Genomic DNA, 15,747 nt, shown 5'->3' on the forward strand with positions numbered 1-15,747 from the left:
TGGTTTCTGGGTTGATTTGTTGTTTTATTTATTTGGTTGTTTAAGGTGGTAGGGCAAATCCAATCCCTGTTAATCCATTTTAGCTAAAAGCAGAAGTCCTGTCTACTTGTAATTTTAACCTCAGAAAGTTCTTGTGTTAGAATTCTTACAGGAACACTCTTTTAGTAGTAACTATTGGTCATTTCTATTCAAGAGACTATGTGTACACATGAGCAATGAGATAAGCTTAAATCAGCCAGCAGGGAGTTTTGAGGCTTTTCTAGGGTTGTTAAACTGATTTCCTGACTCCTCTCTTTCTGGGAATTTCTTGAGGTATTTGGATCTAAAAGCTAATTCTAAATAATGACTTGATGAAATTCCTAACCATGTTATGATTTTATTCTCAGAATTAAGAAAAAGAAAGAGCAGCAACGTTATGCTGAAGAGCAGAGGATATTAAGAATGAAATCCCATGAAGAACCATGTTCAGAGGATAAGATGAGTGATATATTAGCCCAACTAAAACTTGAGGAAATAAAAGGAGCCAGAGAAAAACAACAGCAGAAAGAAAAAGAATACCAGAGGTACTTTGGAAAGTTCTACATGAAATTTTGGCCCTGGAAGAGACTTGTTAGAAGTCGGTATTCTCATTTTCCTTAAAATGAATTGACTGTGTCTTTTTATGCTTTGGAGGTACAGAACTTCATCACATTTCTTTTTTTTTTATGTGGACCATATTTTAAAGTCGTTATTGAATTTGTTACAATATTGTTTGTGTTTTGTGTTCTTTGACTGTTTTTGGCCATAAGGCATGTGGGATCCTAGCTCCCCGACCAGGGATCGAACCCTCACCCTTTGCATCAGAAGGTGAACAGATTTCTTGATTGCCTGATACCTCTCTGGAATCAGAGAGCACTACATTTTTCCTTGTACTGCTTCCTAGTACACAGAGGAAGGGTTGAGGCACAGTGATATGAAATAGTTTAACAGCTCGAGCTAGGAGTAAAATCAGGACTCACACTCATTCTCTTCCTAGTGGTTTACTTTGCTTGGTCATTCTGTACTTTTGTAGATATGTAGAAGCTTTAAGAGCCCAGATCCAGGAGAAAATGCGGCTATATAATATTACTTTACCTCCACTCTGCTGCTGTGGTCCTGATTTTTGGGATGCTCATCCTGATACCTGTGCCAACAATTGTATTTTCTATAAAAACCACAAAGGTAAGTGTCTTCAAGGAATGGTTGGGGCCTGGTGGCAGATAAAAAATAACGAGTAAAAGAAGTGATTGTAGTAGAAATTAGCATTTATTGACTAAGTGCTTATTAAATATCAAAGACTGTTATACCCCCTTTACAAAACAACTCTGAGGCAATAAAAATAGTTATAGTGAGTTATATTTCTCTTTGAGACATGTTATCTTCTTGTCTTCATTTATGCTGGGGAAATAGTTCTAGCCCATTGTACAGCAATGAGACTAGGGTTGCAGGTCCTCCTGTAAATGAAGAAGATTAGAGGTTTATAGCTATCTAAGTTAGGCCTCTGTCCAGTTGAATACCCTGTTATCCAAATTCTTGAATGTTATCTAACATAGACTTATCATCTGTATATTATTTATAATGTGTGTATATCCACATTAGACTGCCAGTTCTGCTAGGGGTCCCTGAGAAACATGAGGACCAATATAAACTCTGTTAGGAATACCAGCTAGAAGAAATGGAGTCATTTCCTATTGTCACTAATATTTCTGTTTCCTGTCCATTCTTAAATGTATTGATTTACATAGTATAGAGATTATAGAGGCTTCATACACACACCGAAAATATTGGCGGTGTTTGTATTCCTAATGTTCCATCTGCGATATGAGTTTCTTTTTTTTTTTTTTTTTTTTTCGATATGAGTTTCTTATCAGTCCTATGAATTATGTTTTAAAAACACACTTCTGATTGTGCCGTTCCCCTGTCATCAGGCCTGTAGGACTTACCACTGAAGTACAAAATACAGTGCATAGCCAGCATATTTTCTCTCTGGCTCCAGGCAACACTCCAGCCATATCGAACCTGCTATTGTCAGTACACACCACATTTTTTTTTAATATATCCTTGTACCTCCACACACTCATTTCTTTGCCTAGAAGGCCTTCTTTTCTTTACTTCTATTAATCCTTCAAGACCATCTTAAATGTTATTGATTCTTTTTTTTTTTTTTTGGAATGTTGCCACTTCTGGAAATCTTTCTCATCCTCTCCTAGTTTCTTTTTCATTTTGAACTTCATGCTGTGATGACATTTTGTAGATGCCTCTGGTTTGGAAATAGTACACTGCAATTTAATTTTTGTGTCCATCCTCTCATGATCTTTTCTGTAATCGTAGAGTACTTGGCATGTGGTAAATACTCAATACTTATTCAATGGATTGTTAAAGTTAGTGCCTATGAGACTGGGCAGAGAAGCAGTACTAGTAGGAAGAGGTTGGGAGAACTGTTTAGAATCCTACTTCATTCATCACTATGTTAATCTTTATTTGCAGCATATACCCGGGCACTACATTCAGTCATCAATTCCTGTGACATCCCTGAGGGGAACTCAGATCTTCGAGTTGCCATTCATAATTTTGCTTCTGCACATAGACGGACTTTGAAAAACCTGTAATAAGAATCTGAAATCAACTGTTAGTATTTCAACCTTCACTTAAAATCTACCCCAAGAGATTATTTTAGGAAAAATTGTCAAAGTGTATAAGATGTGTAATCTGGAAAGAAAGACTGTCCCACACAATTGGTATCTTTTTAATTAAATCATGACCATTATTTCACTCTGTGCTTGGGACCAGGATTGAAAATTGGGTTTCAGACTGGTCTCATTACTGTAAACAATCTGGTATGTATTGTTTTAAAAATGATCACTCAGGCTGGTGAGGTTTCTCTCACTTTGCTCTGGTCTGCTTAGAAGAGATTATTAAAAATCTTTGAGGTTATCTCATTTATTATCTTTATATAACTGTACCACTTGAATCTTGACAAAATTGAAAATGTTTGGATGAAGGAGAAGAGAAGATGAAGAAATGAATTTCTGAGCACCAGTGGCCATCTATATTGCTGTTAGCTTTTCTGGTTGTGTACAGTAGTTAGAGATGAGAACAATCTGAATTTTGATGTATGTTTTTTCCTCAAAATTTTTTCTGTCATGTTTTTAAATTTATTATCTCTTTCCTCATTCAGTGATGATGAACACAGGACTTTTTACTTTTATAATTTTTATAGCAAAAAAGGCAAATAAACCCTCTGCCTTTTGAACATCTTTTATGGGAAATAATTGTGAGCGACATTTCAAAAAGTGAATCTGAAGTCAAAGAGAGTAAAGTCCTACTGTATTTTCCTATCTCTAAAAAATCTGGTGAATGCCATACCTACAGAGCAGGTGAAATAAAAATTGCTATAGTTAGTATGAATTTGTTATTTGTTTACAGTGTTTCTTGACACAAAATATGAAAAGTTTTAATATTGTGAATTAAGGAGAGGTACTGACATTTTCTTTTTCCTACTTCTAATGGTCAGTGTTGAAAAAGCACTTAAGTTATGTCTCAGAAAACACCTAAACATCTAGCTAGGTCATTGAAAATTAGTGTCAGAATTAGTCGTGTGACAAGATTGACTGGTTATTTATTTAATCAGATTAATTATCCAGTTCAGTCAAAATCATTATGCAACTGAATCCTTGCTTTAGCCTTTCTGAGTTGTATTTTTTAACACCTTCATTGAGATATAATTCATATAGCATTTGATTCACTGACTTGAAATGTACAATCCAGTGGTTTTTATTATACTCTATGGTTGTACAACCATTACCACTATCAAATTTTAGAACACTTGTCACTCTAAGGAGATGCCAGTGTGATCCAGCAATCCCACTGTGGGTATATATCCTAAATAATTGAAAGCAGAATCTTCAACAGATATGTTCATAGTGGCAAGAGGTGGAAGCAACCTAAGTTTCCATCAACAGATGGGTGGATAGACAAAATGTGGTGTGTTCATACAATGGAATACTCTTCAGCCTTAAAAAGGAAAGAAGTCCTGTCATGGAGTGTAACCTGTATTAGCCTTAAGGACATTGTCCTAAGTGAAGTAAGCTAGGAACAAAAAGACTAATACTGTGTGATTCCACTCATGCTAGCAACCTAGAGTAATCAAATTCAAGCGGATAGAAAGTAGAGTGATGGAGACTTCCCTGGTGGTCCAGTGGTTAGGAATGCACCTTCCAATGCTTGAAACATGGCTTCGATCCCTGGTTGGGAAACTAAGATCCCACATGCTGCAGTGCATCTAAGCCCGCGGGCTGCACCTGCTGAGGACCTGCACTCTAGAGCCCGTGCTCTGCAACAAGAGAAGTGTGCATGCCGCAACAAGAGAAAAAGCCCATGTGCTGCATAAAGACCCAGCATGGCCAAAATTTAAAAAAGGAAAGTAGAGTAATGGTTGCCAGGATCTGGGGTCAGGAGGAAATGGGAAGTTATTAATGAGCTGAGTTTCAGTTTTGCAAGATGCAGAAGTTCCAGAGATCTCTTTCACAACAGTGTGAATATTACACTTAAGATACACTACTGAAAAGTATCCTTAAAATTGGTTACAACTGTAGTTTTTATAGTTTCTTTTTTTAACAATAATCAAATTTTTTAGTATAGAAAAGAAAAATCCCATACCCACTAACAGTTGTTTCCCATTCTCTCAGCTAATCACCAGCCCACTTTCTGTCTCTATAGATCTGCCTATTTTGGACTTGCCATATAAATGGAGTCATGTAATAAATAGTCTTTTGTGACCGGAGTCTTTCATTTAGTATCATGTTTTAAAGATTTCTCTATGTTGTAGCTTATATCAGTAATTCATTGCTTTTTATTGCTGAATAATATTTCACTCTGGATATATTCCATTTCATTTACCCAGTTGATGAACATTTGGGCTGTTTCTACCAATTAGCTGCTGTGAATAATGCTGCTATGAGCATTTGTGTACACGCTTTGCTGTGTTTTTGTTTCTCTTGGCTATATACCCAGGAGGGGATTTGCTGGGTCATATGGTAGCCTAATGTTGAATATTTTAAGGAACTGAAAACTTTTACAAAGTGTCTGCATCATTTTACAATCACACCAATTGTGTATGAGGGTTCAGATTTTCTTCACATTCTCCAACTCATGCTTATCTATCTCTCTGATTATAGTCATCCTAAAGGGTATGAAGTGGTATCTTATTGTGATTTTGATTTTCCTGATGGCTAACAATAGTGAGCATCTTTTCACGTGCTTATTAGCCCCTGGTATATCTTTTTTGGAGAGCTGTCTTTTCATATCCTTTGCCATTTTGTAATTGGGTTATTTATCTTTTGATTATTGAGTTCTGAGAGTTGTTAATATATTCTGCATAAGGTCCCTTATTAGACTTAATGGTTTGCAAATATTTCCTGTTCTGGGGATTGCTTTTGCACTTTCTTGATGATTTCCTTTGCAGGACACAATTTTTTAATTTTGAGGAAGTCTAATTCATCTGCCTTTTCTCTTGTTACTTTGGTCATTACCTAATCCAAGTTCAGGGCTTCCCTGGTAGCTCAGTGGGTAAAGAAGCTGCCTACAGTACCGAAGATACAGGAGATACGGGTTCAATCCCTGGGTTGGGAACATCTCCTGGAGGAGGGAATGACAACCCCCTCCGTATTCTTGCCTGGAGAATCCCATGGACAGGAGCCTGGCGGGCTACAGTCCATATGGTCACAAAATCAAACACAACTGAAGTGATTGAGCACCTGTGCACACAATCCAAGCTCACAAAGATTTACTCCTGTGTGTTCTTTTAAGAGTTTTGTAGTTTTAGCTCTTCCACTGAGTCTATGATCTGTTTTGAGTTAATATTTATGTATAGCATTAGATAGGCATCCAACCTCCTTCTTTTGTATGAGGATATCTAGTTGTCCCAGGATCATTTGTTCAAAAAACTATTATTCACTCCACTGAATAGATATGACACTGTTGTCAAAAATCAATGGACCATTAATATTAGGGTTTATTTCTGAAATCTCATTTCTATTCCATTAATCTATGTATTTATGCTTAAACCAAAGTACTCTGTTTTGATTACTGTAGCAAGTTATGAAATTGAGACGCATTGAGAGGCTTCTATCTTTGTTCTTTTTAAAGATTGTTTTGCTATACTGAGTCCCTTGCATTTTTATACGAAATTTTAAGATCACCTTCCTGCAAAAAAAGCTAGTTGAGATTTTGATAAGGGTCACATTGAATCTATAAATCATTTTGGGAGTTGTCATCTGATTCATGAACGTGGGATGTCTTTCCATTCATTTCTTCCAACAATGTTTTTTAATTTTCAGAGCATATAATGTGTACTTTTCTGTTAAATTTCTTCCAAAGTATTTTGTTCTTTTTGATGCTATTTTAAATGGAATTATCTCCTTAATTTTCTTTTCTGATTGTGCATCATAAGTGTATAGAAATACAGTTGCATTTTGTATATTATGATAGCTCAGTTGGGAAAGAATCTGCCTGCAGTGCAGGGGACCCCAGTTCCATTCCTGGGTCAGGAAGATTCGCTGGAGAAGGGATAGGCTACCCAGTCCAGTATTCTTGGGCTTCCCTTGTGGCTCAGCTGGTAAAGAATCTGCCAGCAATGTTGAAGACCTGGGTTCAATCCCTGGGTTGGGAAGATCCCCTGGAGAAGGGAAAGGCTACCCACTCCAGTATTCTGGCCTAGAGAATTCCATGGACTCTATAGTTAATGGGGTCACAAAGAGTCAGACACGACTGAGAACTTTCATTTTTCAGTCTTGTATCTTGTAACCTTTCTGAACTAATTTTTAATGTCTTTGTTCCTGTTCTCATCACATTATCTCTTGAATATATTGTAGTAAGACATCTGCCTTTACCTCTCCGGTGAAGAGGCTTTTCAAAGCCATCAGTGATTTCCACATTGCTAAATTCAATGGTCATTCTCAAAGTTTATCTTGACCTGCCATCAGAATTAAACACAATTGATCACTCCATTTTTTATTGAAATATCTTACACCTGGCTTTCACAACCCCAAAACTTTTTAAGAGTATCCCAGGGCTCAGTCCCTGGACCACCTTTACTATCTACACTTGCTCTTCTGGTGATCTGTTTTAGTCTCATGGGTCTGTTATCTATATACTGATAACTCCTACGTTTATATGTCTGGCATAGACCTCTCTCTGAAAATCCAAACTTTTAACCTTAACTGCCTACTTAACATTTCCTCATCATTGGTTCCCCTCAATTTGCTCTTCCTATAGTCTTCCCCATATTGGTTAATTAGCAATTCCATGTGTCTAGTTATTGAGGTCAAGAACCTTGAAGAAATCATTGATTTTCCCCACTCTGTCTCTTTCGTCCTTCACTTCTTTAGCACATTGTGTCAGCTCTACCTGCAAAATACATTTCCAGTTCACGTTACTCCTGCCGTGAGATGCCTGGTCCATACCACCGTCGTCTCTCTCATAGATTAACTTAAGAGTTCCTAAGTAAGCTCTTCCCAGGTGGCTCACTGAGAAAGAATCTGCCTACAATGAAAGAGACGCAGGTTCAGTCTCTGGCTGTTAAGATCCCCTGGAGAAGGAAATGGTAACCTACTCCAGTATACTTGCCTGAAAAATCCTATGGACAGAGGAGCCTGGTGGGTTACAATCCAAAGGGTCACAAAAGAGTCAAACATGATTAAGGAACTAAACAACAACAGAATAATCTCTATTTGTACCTGTGCACTTTCTCAATACAGCAGCCAAACTTAACACATCCAAAACCAAACCTCATGATCCCCACTCTCTACACACAACACACACAAAATCTGGTCCCACTTCTCAAACTTTATCTCCCACTGCTTTTCTTCTTGCTTGTTCTGCTGAGCTTCAATGACCTGGTATTTGGATGGACATTCCAGGGACTCTTGCTTCAAGTCTTCTTTATTAGCTCTTTCTCTGTCCGGAGACACTTCTTCCTCAGATAATTTTTGGATCACTTTATTACCTTATCAAGTATATTTTAACTAGATGACATTCTGTGTGTGTGTGTGTGTGTATGCTCAGTCACCCAGTTGTGTCTGACTCTTGTGACTCCGTGGACTGTAGCCTGCCAAGCTCCTCTGTCCATGGAATTTTCTAGGCAAGAACATTGGAGTGGATTGTCATTTTCTTCTCCAGAGGATCATCCTGTCCCAGGGATCGAACCTGTGTCTCCTGCCTCTCCTGCATTGGCAGGCAGATTCTTTACCACTGTGGCACCAGGGAAGCCCCTGACCACGTGTTTAAAATGTGACCCTGCTATCCACCTGCTCCCCTTAGGTCTCCCCTCCCCTGCCTTATTTTTCCTTCATGATATTTACAGCTGTATAGTTTAGTCACTAAGTTGTATCCAACTCTTGTGACCTCATGGACTGTAACTAGCCAAGCTTCTCTGCCCATGGGATTCTCCAGGCAAGAGCACTGGAGTGGGTTGCCATTTCCTTCTCCACAGCTGTGTGGCATACTGTATAGTTTACTTAATGTTTATTTTCTTTACTAGATTGTATACTCCACGGACACAGGGATTTTTGCCTATTTTTGTTCAATGCTGTATCTGACACGTAACAAGCTCTCAGTAAATGTTAAATAAATACACAGACTTGAATTTTTTAAATTCCAAATGCTCCTACATGGTTAGTAGTCTTACCTAATGTTTTTGACGTCCTTACAGACATCATTTTACTTTGTTTTTCATTCTATAATTATGACTGTAATTCAGAGCAAGTAATTTAATTTCTCCAGGCTACAGTTTTCTGTAAAGAGGGTTATGCTAAGTGAACTTCAATCTCCCCTGTACCTCTAACATCCTACAAATTCATTAATTATGTTTTACACCTTTGACCTCACTAATTCTCCATTTCATTTGCTCTTCATGACGAGTTGTGGACTCGTGGTACATTTTACTTGTAGATAGCACGATAGTGTTAGACAAGTTCACTCTCTTCAACTCTGACTCCAATATTAATCTTGTCAGAGTAAATGCATGTTCAGTAGGGTCATAGTGGACTAGGACAGCAGGATAGGAGGGTGTAGGACACTATTGGTGTGTGTCCGGCAAGAGGGGTTCAGTACCCCAGAGCTCAGCTGTGCTGTTCCCCAGAGAGACCTTTATCAACTTAGAGAATTCAGGCCAAGAGATGGAATATGTATGTGATAGAGGCAATTCCAGGATTACGGTCGTTGCAGAGGATATTCATGTACTCGTTTTCATGCAATAATGATCAAGAAGCTGATGCGTGACATATTTTCCTAGGCAGTTCAACCTAAAACAGCTTTCTCAAATTGCTCTGATTTAATGAACTCTGTGTCCTCTCCCTGGCATTGCTCCAGCATGTTACTGGAAGTTGTCCAGTATCACTTACCCTTACTTTCTTAGCTGTTTTATGATGGGCAGGAATAAGATTGTCAACACCTTAATGACTACCCACTCAGTGCAGAGGCTAGAAACTGCTGTTTTCTTTCATATCTTCCAACAATTTATGGTATGATAGGTAGCAGGTATGCCATTTCTGTGTTTACTTACTTAGATTCTGGTTTCTGGAAGCAAAATATTTCCTTTAGTGTCCCTTTAAGTGTAGTGATCACAGTTTACTGTGTGTCCCATCTTGGGTGTTCTCCCCTGCTTCTCAGGAAAGCGTGTGTGTGTGTGTCTGTGTGTGTTCTCCCCTGCTTCTCAGGAAAGCGTGTGTGTGTGTGTATCGCTCTGTCGGGTCCAATTCTTTGCATGCCAGACTCCTCTGTCCATGGAATTCTCTAGGCAAGAGTACTGGAATGGGTTGCCATTTCCTTCTCCAGGGGATCTTCCCCACCCAGGGATCAAATCTGGGTCTCTTACATTGCAAGTGGATTCTTTACCATCTGAGCCACCAGGGAAATACTGTGCAGAGCTTAGTCACTCAGTCATGACTGACTCTTTGCGACCTCATGAACAGTAGCCCGCCAGGCTCCTCTGTCCATGGAATTCTCCAGGCAAGAATGCTGGAATGGGTTGCCATGCCTTCCTCCAGGGGATCTCCCCAACCCAGGGATCGAACCTAGTTCTCCCACATTGCAAGCAGATTCTTTACTGTCTGAGCCACCAGGGAAGCCCAAGAATACTGGAGTGGGTGGCCTATCCCTTCTCCAGGGGAACTTCCTGACCCAGGGATCGAACCAGGGTCTCCTGCACTGCAGGCGGATTCTTTACCAGCTGAGCTACCAGAGAAGCCCAGAAAATACTATAGAGGAAGATAAACGCAAATGTTCCCCTGGCCAGCTATGCCCCTTCTGCTGGGTAAAAAACTTTGAATATGTTGATTTTGATTTTTAAAGCTCTCTTAGGGTATAAATCAATGGTTTGTGTCTAGTCTTGCTCTCAGTATTACTGACCACTATTATTGGGTGTGCTGATGGGGAGAAGTCAGATTGATTTCTTTTGATTAAGATTGATGAAGACAGTTTGGTGTTGTGTGTGCTGCATGAGTCATCATCCTGTCCAGGCCCTAAGATGAGATCACCTTTGGTAAATGTTTCACTCAATTCTTGTCTTAGGTTCCTCCCCCTCCCTCAAAATATCTATGGCAATCATTAACGGATGAAACTATTAGTCATTGTCATCATCTGAACCCATTAATTCATCTTCCTGTCACTAAAAGTGAGAATAGACATTGTACCTCCTGATAACCTGCAGTATGGAGCATTCAGTGCCTTCAATGGAGTATTTCTGAAAAAAAAAAAAGTTGAAACAAAATAATCAAGACTTTAAACCTTTTTCATTGGGTTCTGAAATTTAAGTTCTACTGCCCTAAGGAATCCACTATGTATAATAAATTAACTTCTCTTCACTCTGTCCATGGAATTCTCCAGGCAAGAAGACTGGAGTGGGTAGCCTTTCCCTTCTCTAGAAAAAGTGAAATCGCTCAGTTGTGTCCAACTCTTTTCGACCCCATAGACTATTAGGCTCCTCCATCCATGGGATTTTCCAGGCAGGGGTACAGAGTGGGTTGCCATTTCCTTCTCTAGGGGAATCTTCCCGACCCAGGGATCAAACCCGGGTCTCCCACATTGCAGGCAGATGCTTTACCATCTGAGCCATCAATGTGTGTGTAAGTTGCTCAGTCGTATCCGACTCTTTGCGACCCCGTTGACTATACAGTCCATGGAATTCTCTAGGCCAGAATACTGGAGTGGGTAGCCTTTCCCTTCTCCAGGGGATCTTCCCCACCCAGGGATTGGACCCAGGTCTCCTGAACTGCAGATGGATTCTTTACCAGCTGAGCCACCAGGGAATCCTTCAATTGAAACAAAGTCCCCCTAAAACTGAGTTCTCTGGCCCAGTTTATGTTAACCTCTTTATCTAAAATGTTATTCCCTTTCTTGTCCTGCCTCTAGTACCCTAGGGGAACTGGATACAACTGAAGAGTATCAAAGAAAAGGGGATTGAAACTGTGGATGGTGGGGTGCTCCCGGGCACAAAAGTCCCTCTGTGTCCCTGGTTTCTTGTAGAAAAAGGTTTTCATCTACTAAAACTTCCCTGAGTTTAATGAGCAGACTCAATCAGTTGCTAATTGGGGAAGTGAGGGAGCGCAGAAACAAAGGAAAAGCAGTCTACCAGTAGTTCAGCAATAAAAGAGAGTCCTAGTTCCTCCTCCAAGAAGGTAAATTATTTCCTGACATGTATTTTTGAGTTGTTCTGCTGGGGCTTAGAGCCCCCCACTCACCCAGGTGGAGGATGGTAACTAAATGCTGAACATAGGCACACAGACCCCAGACTGGTTGGAACCAGAAGATTGATGATAAAGATTCCTGAAACATCACCCTGTTACCTCATCACCAACCAACCAGAAGAAAGTCCATGAGCTGATCACGCTCCCTGCAACCTCCACCCCTAAGGTTGTCTTGAAAAATCAGTCCCTGAAATCCACTGGGGAATTCAGGTCTTTTGAGCACCAGCTACTCTGCACTTTTTGCTTGGCACCTTACAAATACTGTCATTTCCTTCAAGACACCCTGGTGTTAGTGAGTGGGCTCAACTCCTTGTCAGGCAAATAAGACCCAAGTTCACTTTAGTTACATGCTTAAAATGGCAGGAGCTGTGTACCCTCCTTGGGAGAGTTGAGAAAACAGTCTCAAATCATTTTCTGTGTTTTCTAGTTTAAATGAAAAGAATATGCACAGAGGAAAATGGTGAAAATTCCCTTTATAGGAGATAGGGAGAGAGAGGGAAACAAATTCTACCATGAGAATGCAGATATCCAGAGGAGAGACCACTCTGTAGGAAGACTGACCCAATTTCTTCAACAAGTTAATGGCTTGAATTTGAAAATTGGGAAGGTAGCTCTAGATTAAGACAGATTCATAGAGATTACAACCCTCAAATATAATGTATGGACCTTGCTTAGATCCTGATGTAAAGCAAAACAAAAGAGTCTGAAAAAGGTGTGTATGAAGCAATTTTGAATAGTCTAAGCTATTCATTTTGTTAAGATAACAGTAGTATTATAGTTATATAAGAAAAGACCTATACAGGAATGGATACTGAAATATACAGGGATGAAATAAAATTATGTTTGAGATTTGCTTTGGAATAGTGCAGCAAAATGGGACAAAAGATATAGATGAAGTGCAGCAAAACTTTGATAATAGTGAATCTAAGGGGCAGGTATATTGAGGTTTTTTTATGCTCTTCACTCTATTTTTGTATAATTTTTTAAAAGTAATTAAAGAAAAAACTTGGGACTAAAATAAACTTTTAGCCTTATAAAATGTCTTTCCCTTTCCCCTTCCCCTTCCACTGCCCTCCCCAATAATAGGAAGTTTAGGTAGGGAAGTAATATCCCTTAGTTGCGTGACTTTTTAAAAATTAATTTTTGTAGTTGTGTGACTTCTGACATGATTGTTATTTTCAGGTGGTGATTAGAACCTAGAGGCTGCAGCATTTTGTGGTCTTTTTTTTTCAAGATTTTTTTTTTTTTTTTTTTTGATGTGGACCATTTTAAAGTCTTTATTGAATTTGTTACAATATTGCTTCTGTCCTATGTTTTGGTTTCTTGGCCACAAGGCATGTGGGATCTTAGCTTCCTGACCAGAAATTGAACCCCCTGCATTGGAAGGCAAAGTCTTAACCACAGGATTGCCAGGGAATTCCCATTTTATGGTCTTTCTTTTTTATTTTTAATTTTTATTTATTTATTTTTTCCCAATTATTTTTATTAGTTGGAGGCTAATTACTTTACAATATTGTAGTGGTTTTTGCCATACATTGACATGAATCAGCCATGGATTTACATGTGCTCCCCATCCTGAACCCACCTCCCTTGTGGTCTTTCTATAAGAAAGACTGGGCACTCAGTCACTTGATTTTATTATTTGGTAAATTCCCAGGCATATAAAAGTTGGGAAAATCAGGGATGAAAGACCATGGAAAAGAGGGTTGTTTTTGTTCAGTGGATAAGTCGTGTCTCACTCTTTGTGACCCCATGGACTGTAACACGCCAGGCTCCTCTGTCCTCCACCATCTCCCAGAATTTGCTCAAATTCATGTCCATTGAGTCGGTGATGCTATCTAACCATCTCATCCTCTTACGAAACCCTTGTCCTTCTGCCCTCAATCTTTCCCAGCATCAGGGTCTTTTCCAGTGAGTCAGCTGTTCACATCAGGTGACCAAAGTATTAGAGTTTCAGCTTCAGCATCAGTCCTTCCAATGAATATTCAGGACTGATCTCCTTTAGGATGGGCTGGTTGGATCCCCTCACAGTCCAAGGGACTCTCAAGAGTCTTCTCCAACACCACAGTCCAAAAGCATCAATTCTTCAGCGCTCAGTCTTCTTTATGGTCCAACTGTCATGTCTGTACATGACTACTGGGATAACCATGGCTTTGACTAGATGAAACTTTGTCAGCAAAGTGAAAATAGGGTAGAGATCTAAAAAATTATGAAAGGAAATAGAGTAGAAATAACAAAAAGAACAAAATGGTAATTTAGTAAAAGAAGCTTTGAAATCTTAGGGTAAAATGGGACTAAGAATATTTATGTGTTGTAAATCAGAGATGGGAAAAGTCATTTAGATTTCTATCCTGCCTCTGAATAGGATCTGCTAGAGATTGTCACACTGTTTTTTGTTGTCAGATCTCTTTCGTGCTCTGTCTTTATAGGCCCTACTTCTGTGGGACAGTTTGGGTTGTGGTTAAGGTCACAGTCACAGGTTCAATTCTTGTACCACATATCAGCTGTGTGACCTTAAGCAAGTTACTTGAGTTCTCTGGGCCTCCATTTCATTATCTGCAAAATGGGAATAATAATAGTACTTATTTCATAGAGTTGTGAGAATTCAATGGGATAGTTCAGATGTTCCATTTGACTTTTTGTATTAATGCCTAAGAGAAAAGGTTTCCTAAGTCCCAGAGTTTTGATGACATTTACCTTTATTTGAAGTGAAGTGAAAGTCGCTCAGTCGTGTCCAGCTCTTTGCGACCCCATGGATATACAGTCCATGGAATTCTCCAGGCCAGAATACTGGAGTGGGTAGCGGTTCCCTTCTCCAAGGGCTCTTCCCACCCCAGGGACTGAACTCAAGTCTCCCGCATTGCAAGTGGATTCTTTACCAGCTGAGCCACCAGGGAAGCTTTTGGGTATTTGATTGTATTCATTGTTGCATCCTCCTGTGAGCCTTCTTACCACTAAAGCCAATTTTTGTTTTTTTTTTTGAGGTGGAGAATCAAGGAAAGAGTTTGCCCAGTTGCCAAATGGATGGGTGTGCCATTGAAGTTGTAAATTAGCACAACTTGTTTATTGCTCAACCCAAGGATGAGATGATGCCTACCTTGAAATCCTTCCTAGTTTAGAACTGCAGCTACCCTCCTCTCACAGGATTTGGCCACCTTATCACACTGGCAAGACTGAATTGCAGTTCAGCTGGAGGAGGAACGTGTCTTACCCTGTTTCCCCAGATGGATCATGTGTTTTCTCTAAGGAGCTCAAAGCACTTCCCATTGAGCTGACCAACAACGCATCTCTTCCTGCCACTATTGAGACTTTATAGCCTACACATAAAACCTGACTGTCACACAGTTCAGTCTTTAAGGGTTCAGCCTCATGAGTCTGTTTTCACGTAAGTTAACGCTTTGTTCTTTTCTTACCAGTAACTTGCGTCAGGGATGGTAGACAAGGGCCTTTCTGCCTGTGACCCCCTGCTCTGTAAAAGGACAAAAAGCATGGGAAAGGAGTTTGGGGGAGAATGGATATGTGTATGTGTCTGGCTGAGACCCTTTGCTGTCCACCAGAAACTGTCACAACATTGTCAATCGGCTACACTCCAATATAAAATAAATTTTTTAAAAGGAAGAAAAGAAAGGCAATACAACTAGAAAATTTTCCTAAAACAAAAGAAATTTAAAGGACAGATGTACTCTATTTAAGGACTTCCCTGGTGGTGCTAGTGGTAAAGAACCCGCCTGCTAATACAGGAGACATAAGAGACTCAGGTTTGATCCCTGGGTTGGGAAGATCAGAAGGAGGAAATGGCAACCCAAACCAGTATTCTTGCCTGGAGAATCCCATGGACAGAGGAGCCTGCTGGGCTATAGGTCATAGGGTTGCAAAGAGTTGGATATGACTGAAGTGATTTAGCATGCACACAGGCAGACTGTATTTAAAATAGATAACCAACAAGGACTTACTGTATTGCACAAAGAACTCTGCTCAGTGTTCC

The 15,747-nt window shown here is 39.6% G+C and overlaps 1 protein-coding gene across 8 annotated transcripts in view; it reads left to right on the forward strand.

Moving 5' to 3' along the window:
• CCDC15 (coiled-coil domain containing 15) overlaps nt 1-14,910 on the forward strand; it is a 58,708-nt gene extending 43,798 nt beyond the window's left edge. For 7 of the 8 annotated variants that reach the window (XM_065937324.1, XM_065937328.1, XM_065937323.1 and 4 more), the window contains 3 exons: nt 387-563; nt 1,052-1,200; nt 2,506-8,647. In XM_065937324.1, the coding sequence (XP_065793396.1) occupies nt 387-563; nt 1,052-1,200; nt 2,506-2,627 (448 nt within the window). In that variant the 3' untranslated portion in view covers nt 2,628-8,647. Of the gene's footprint in view, nt 1-386; nt 564-1,051; nt 1,201-2,505; nt 8,648-14,746 lie in introns of those variants that run through there. The other variant, XM_065937325.1, reaches the window with a different exon arrangement.
• The last annotated feature ends 837 nt before the right edge of the window (nt 14,911-15,747 follow it).

This window comes from Muntiacus reevesi, chromosome 5, assembly GCF_963930625.1.
Source record: "Muntiacus reevesi chromosome 5, mMunRee1.1, whole genome shotgun sequence".
Taxonomy (NCBI): Eukaryota; Metazoa; Chordata; class Mammalia; order Artiodactyla; family Cervidae; genus Muntiacus; species Muntiacus reevesi.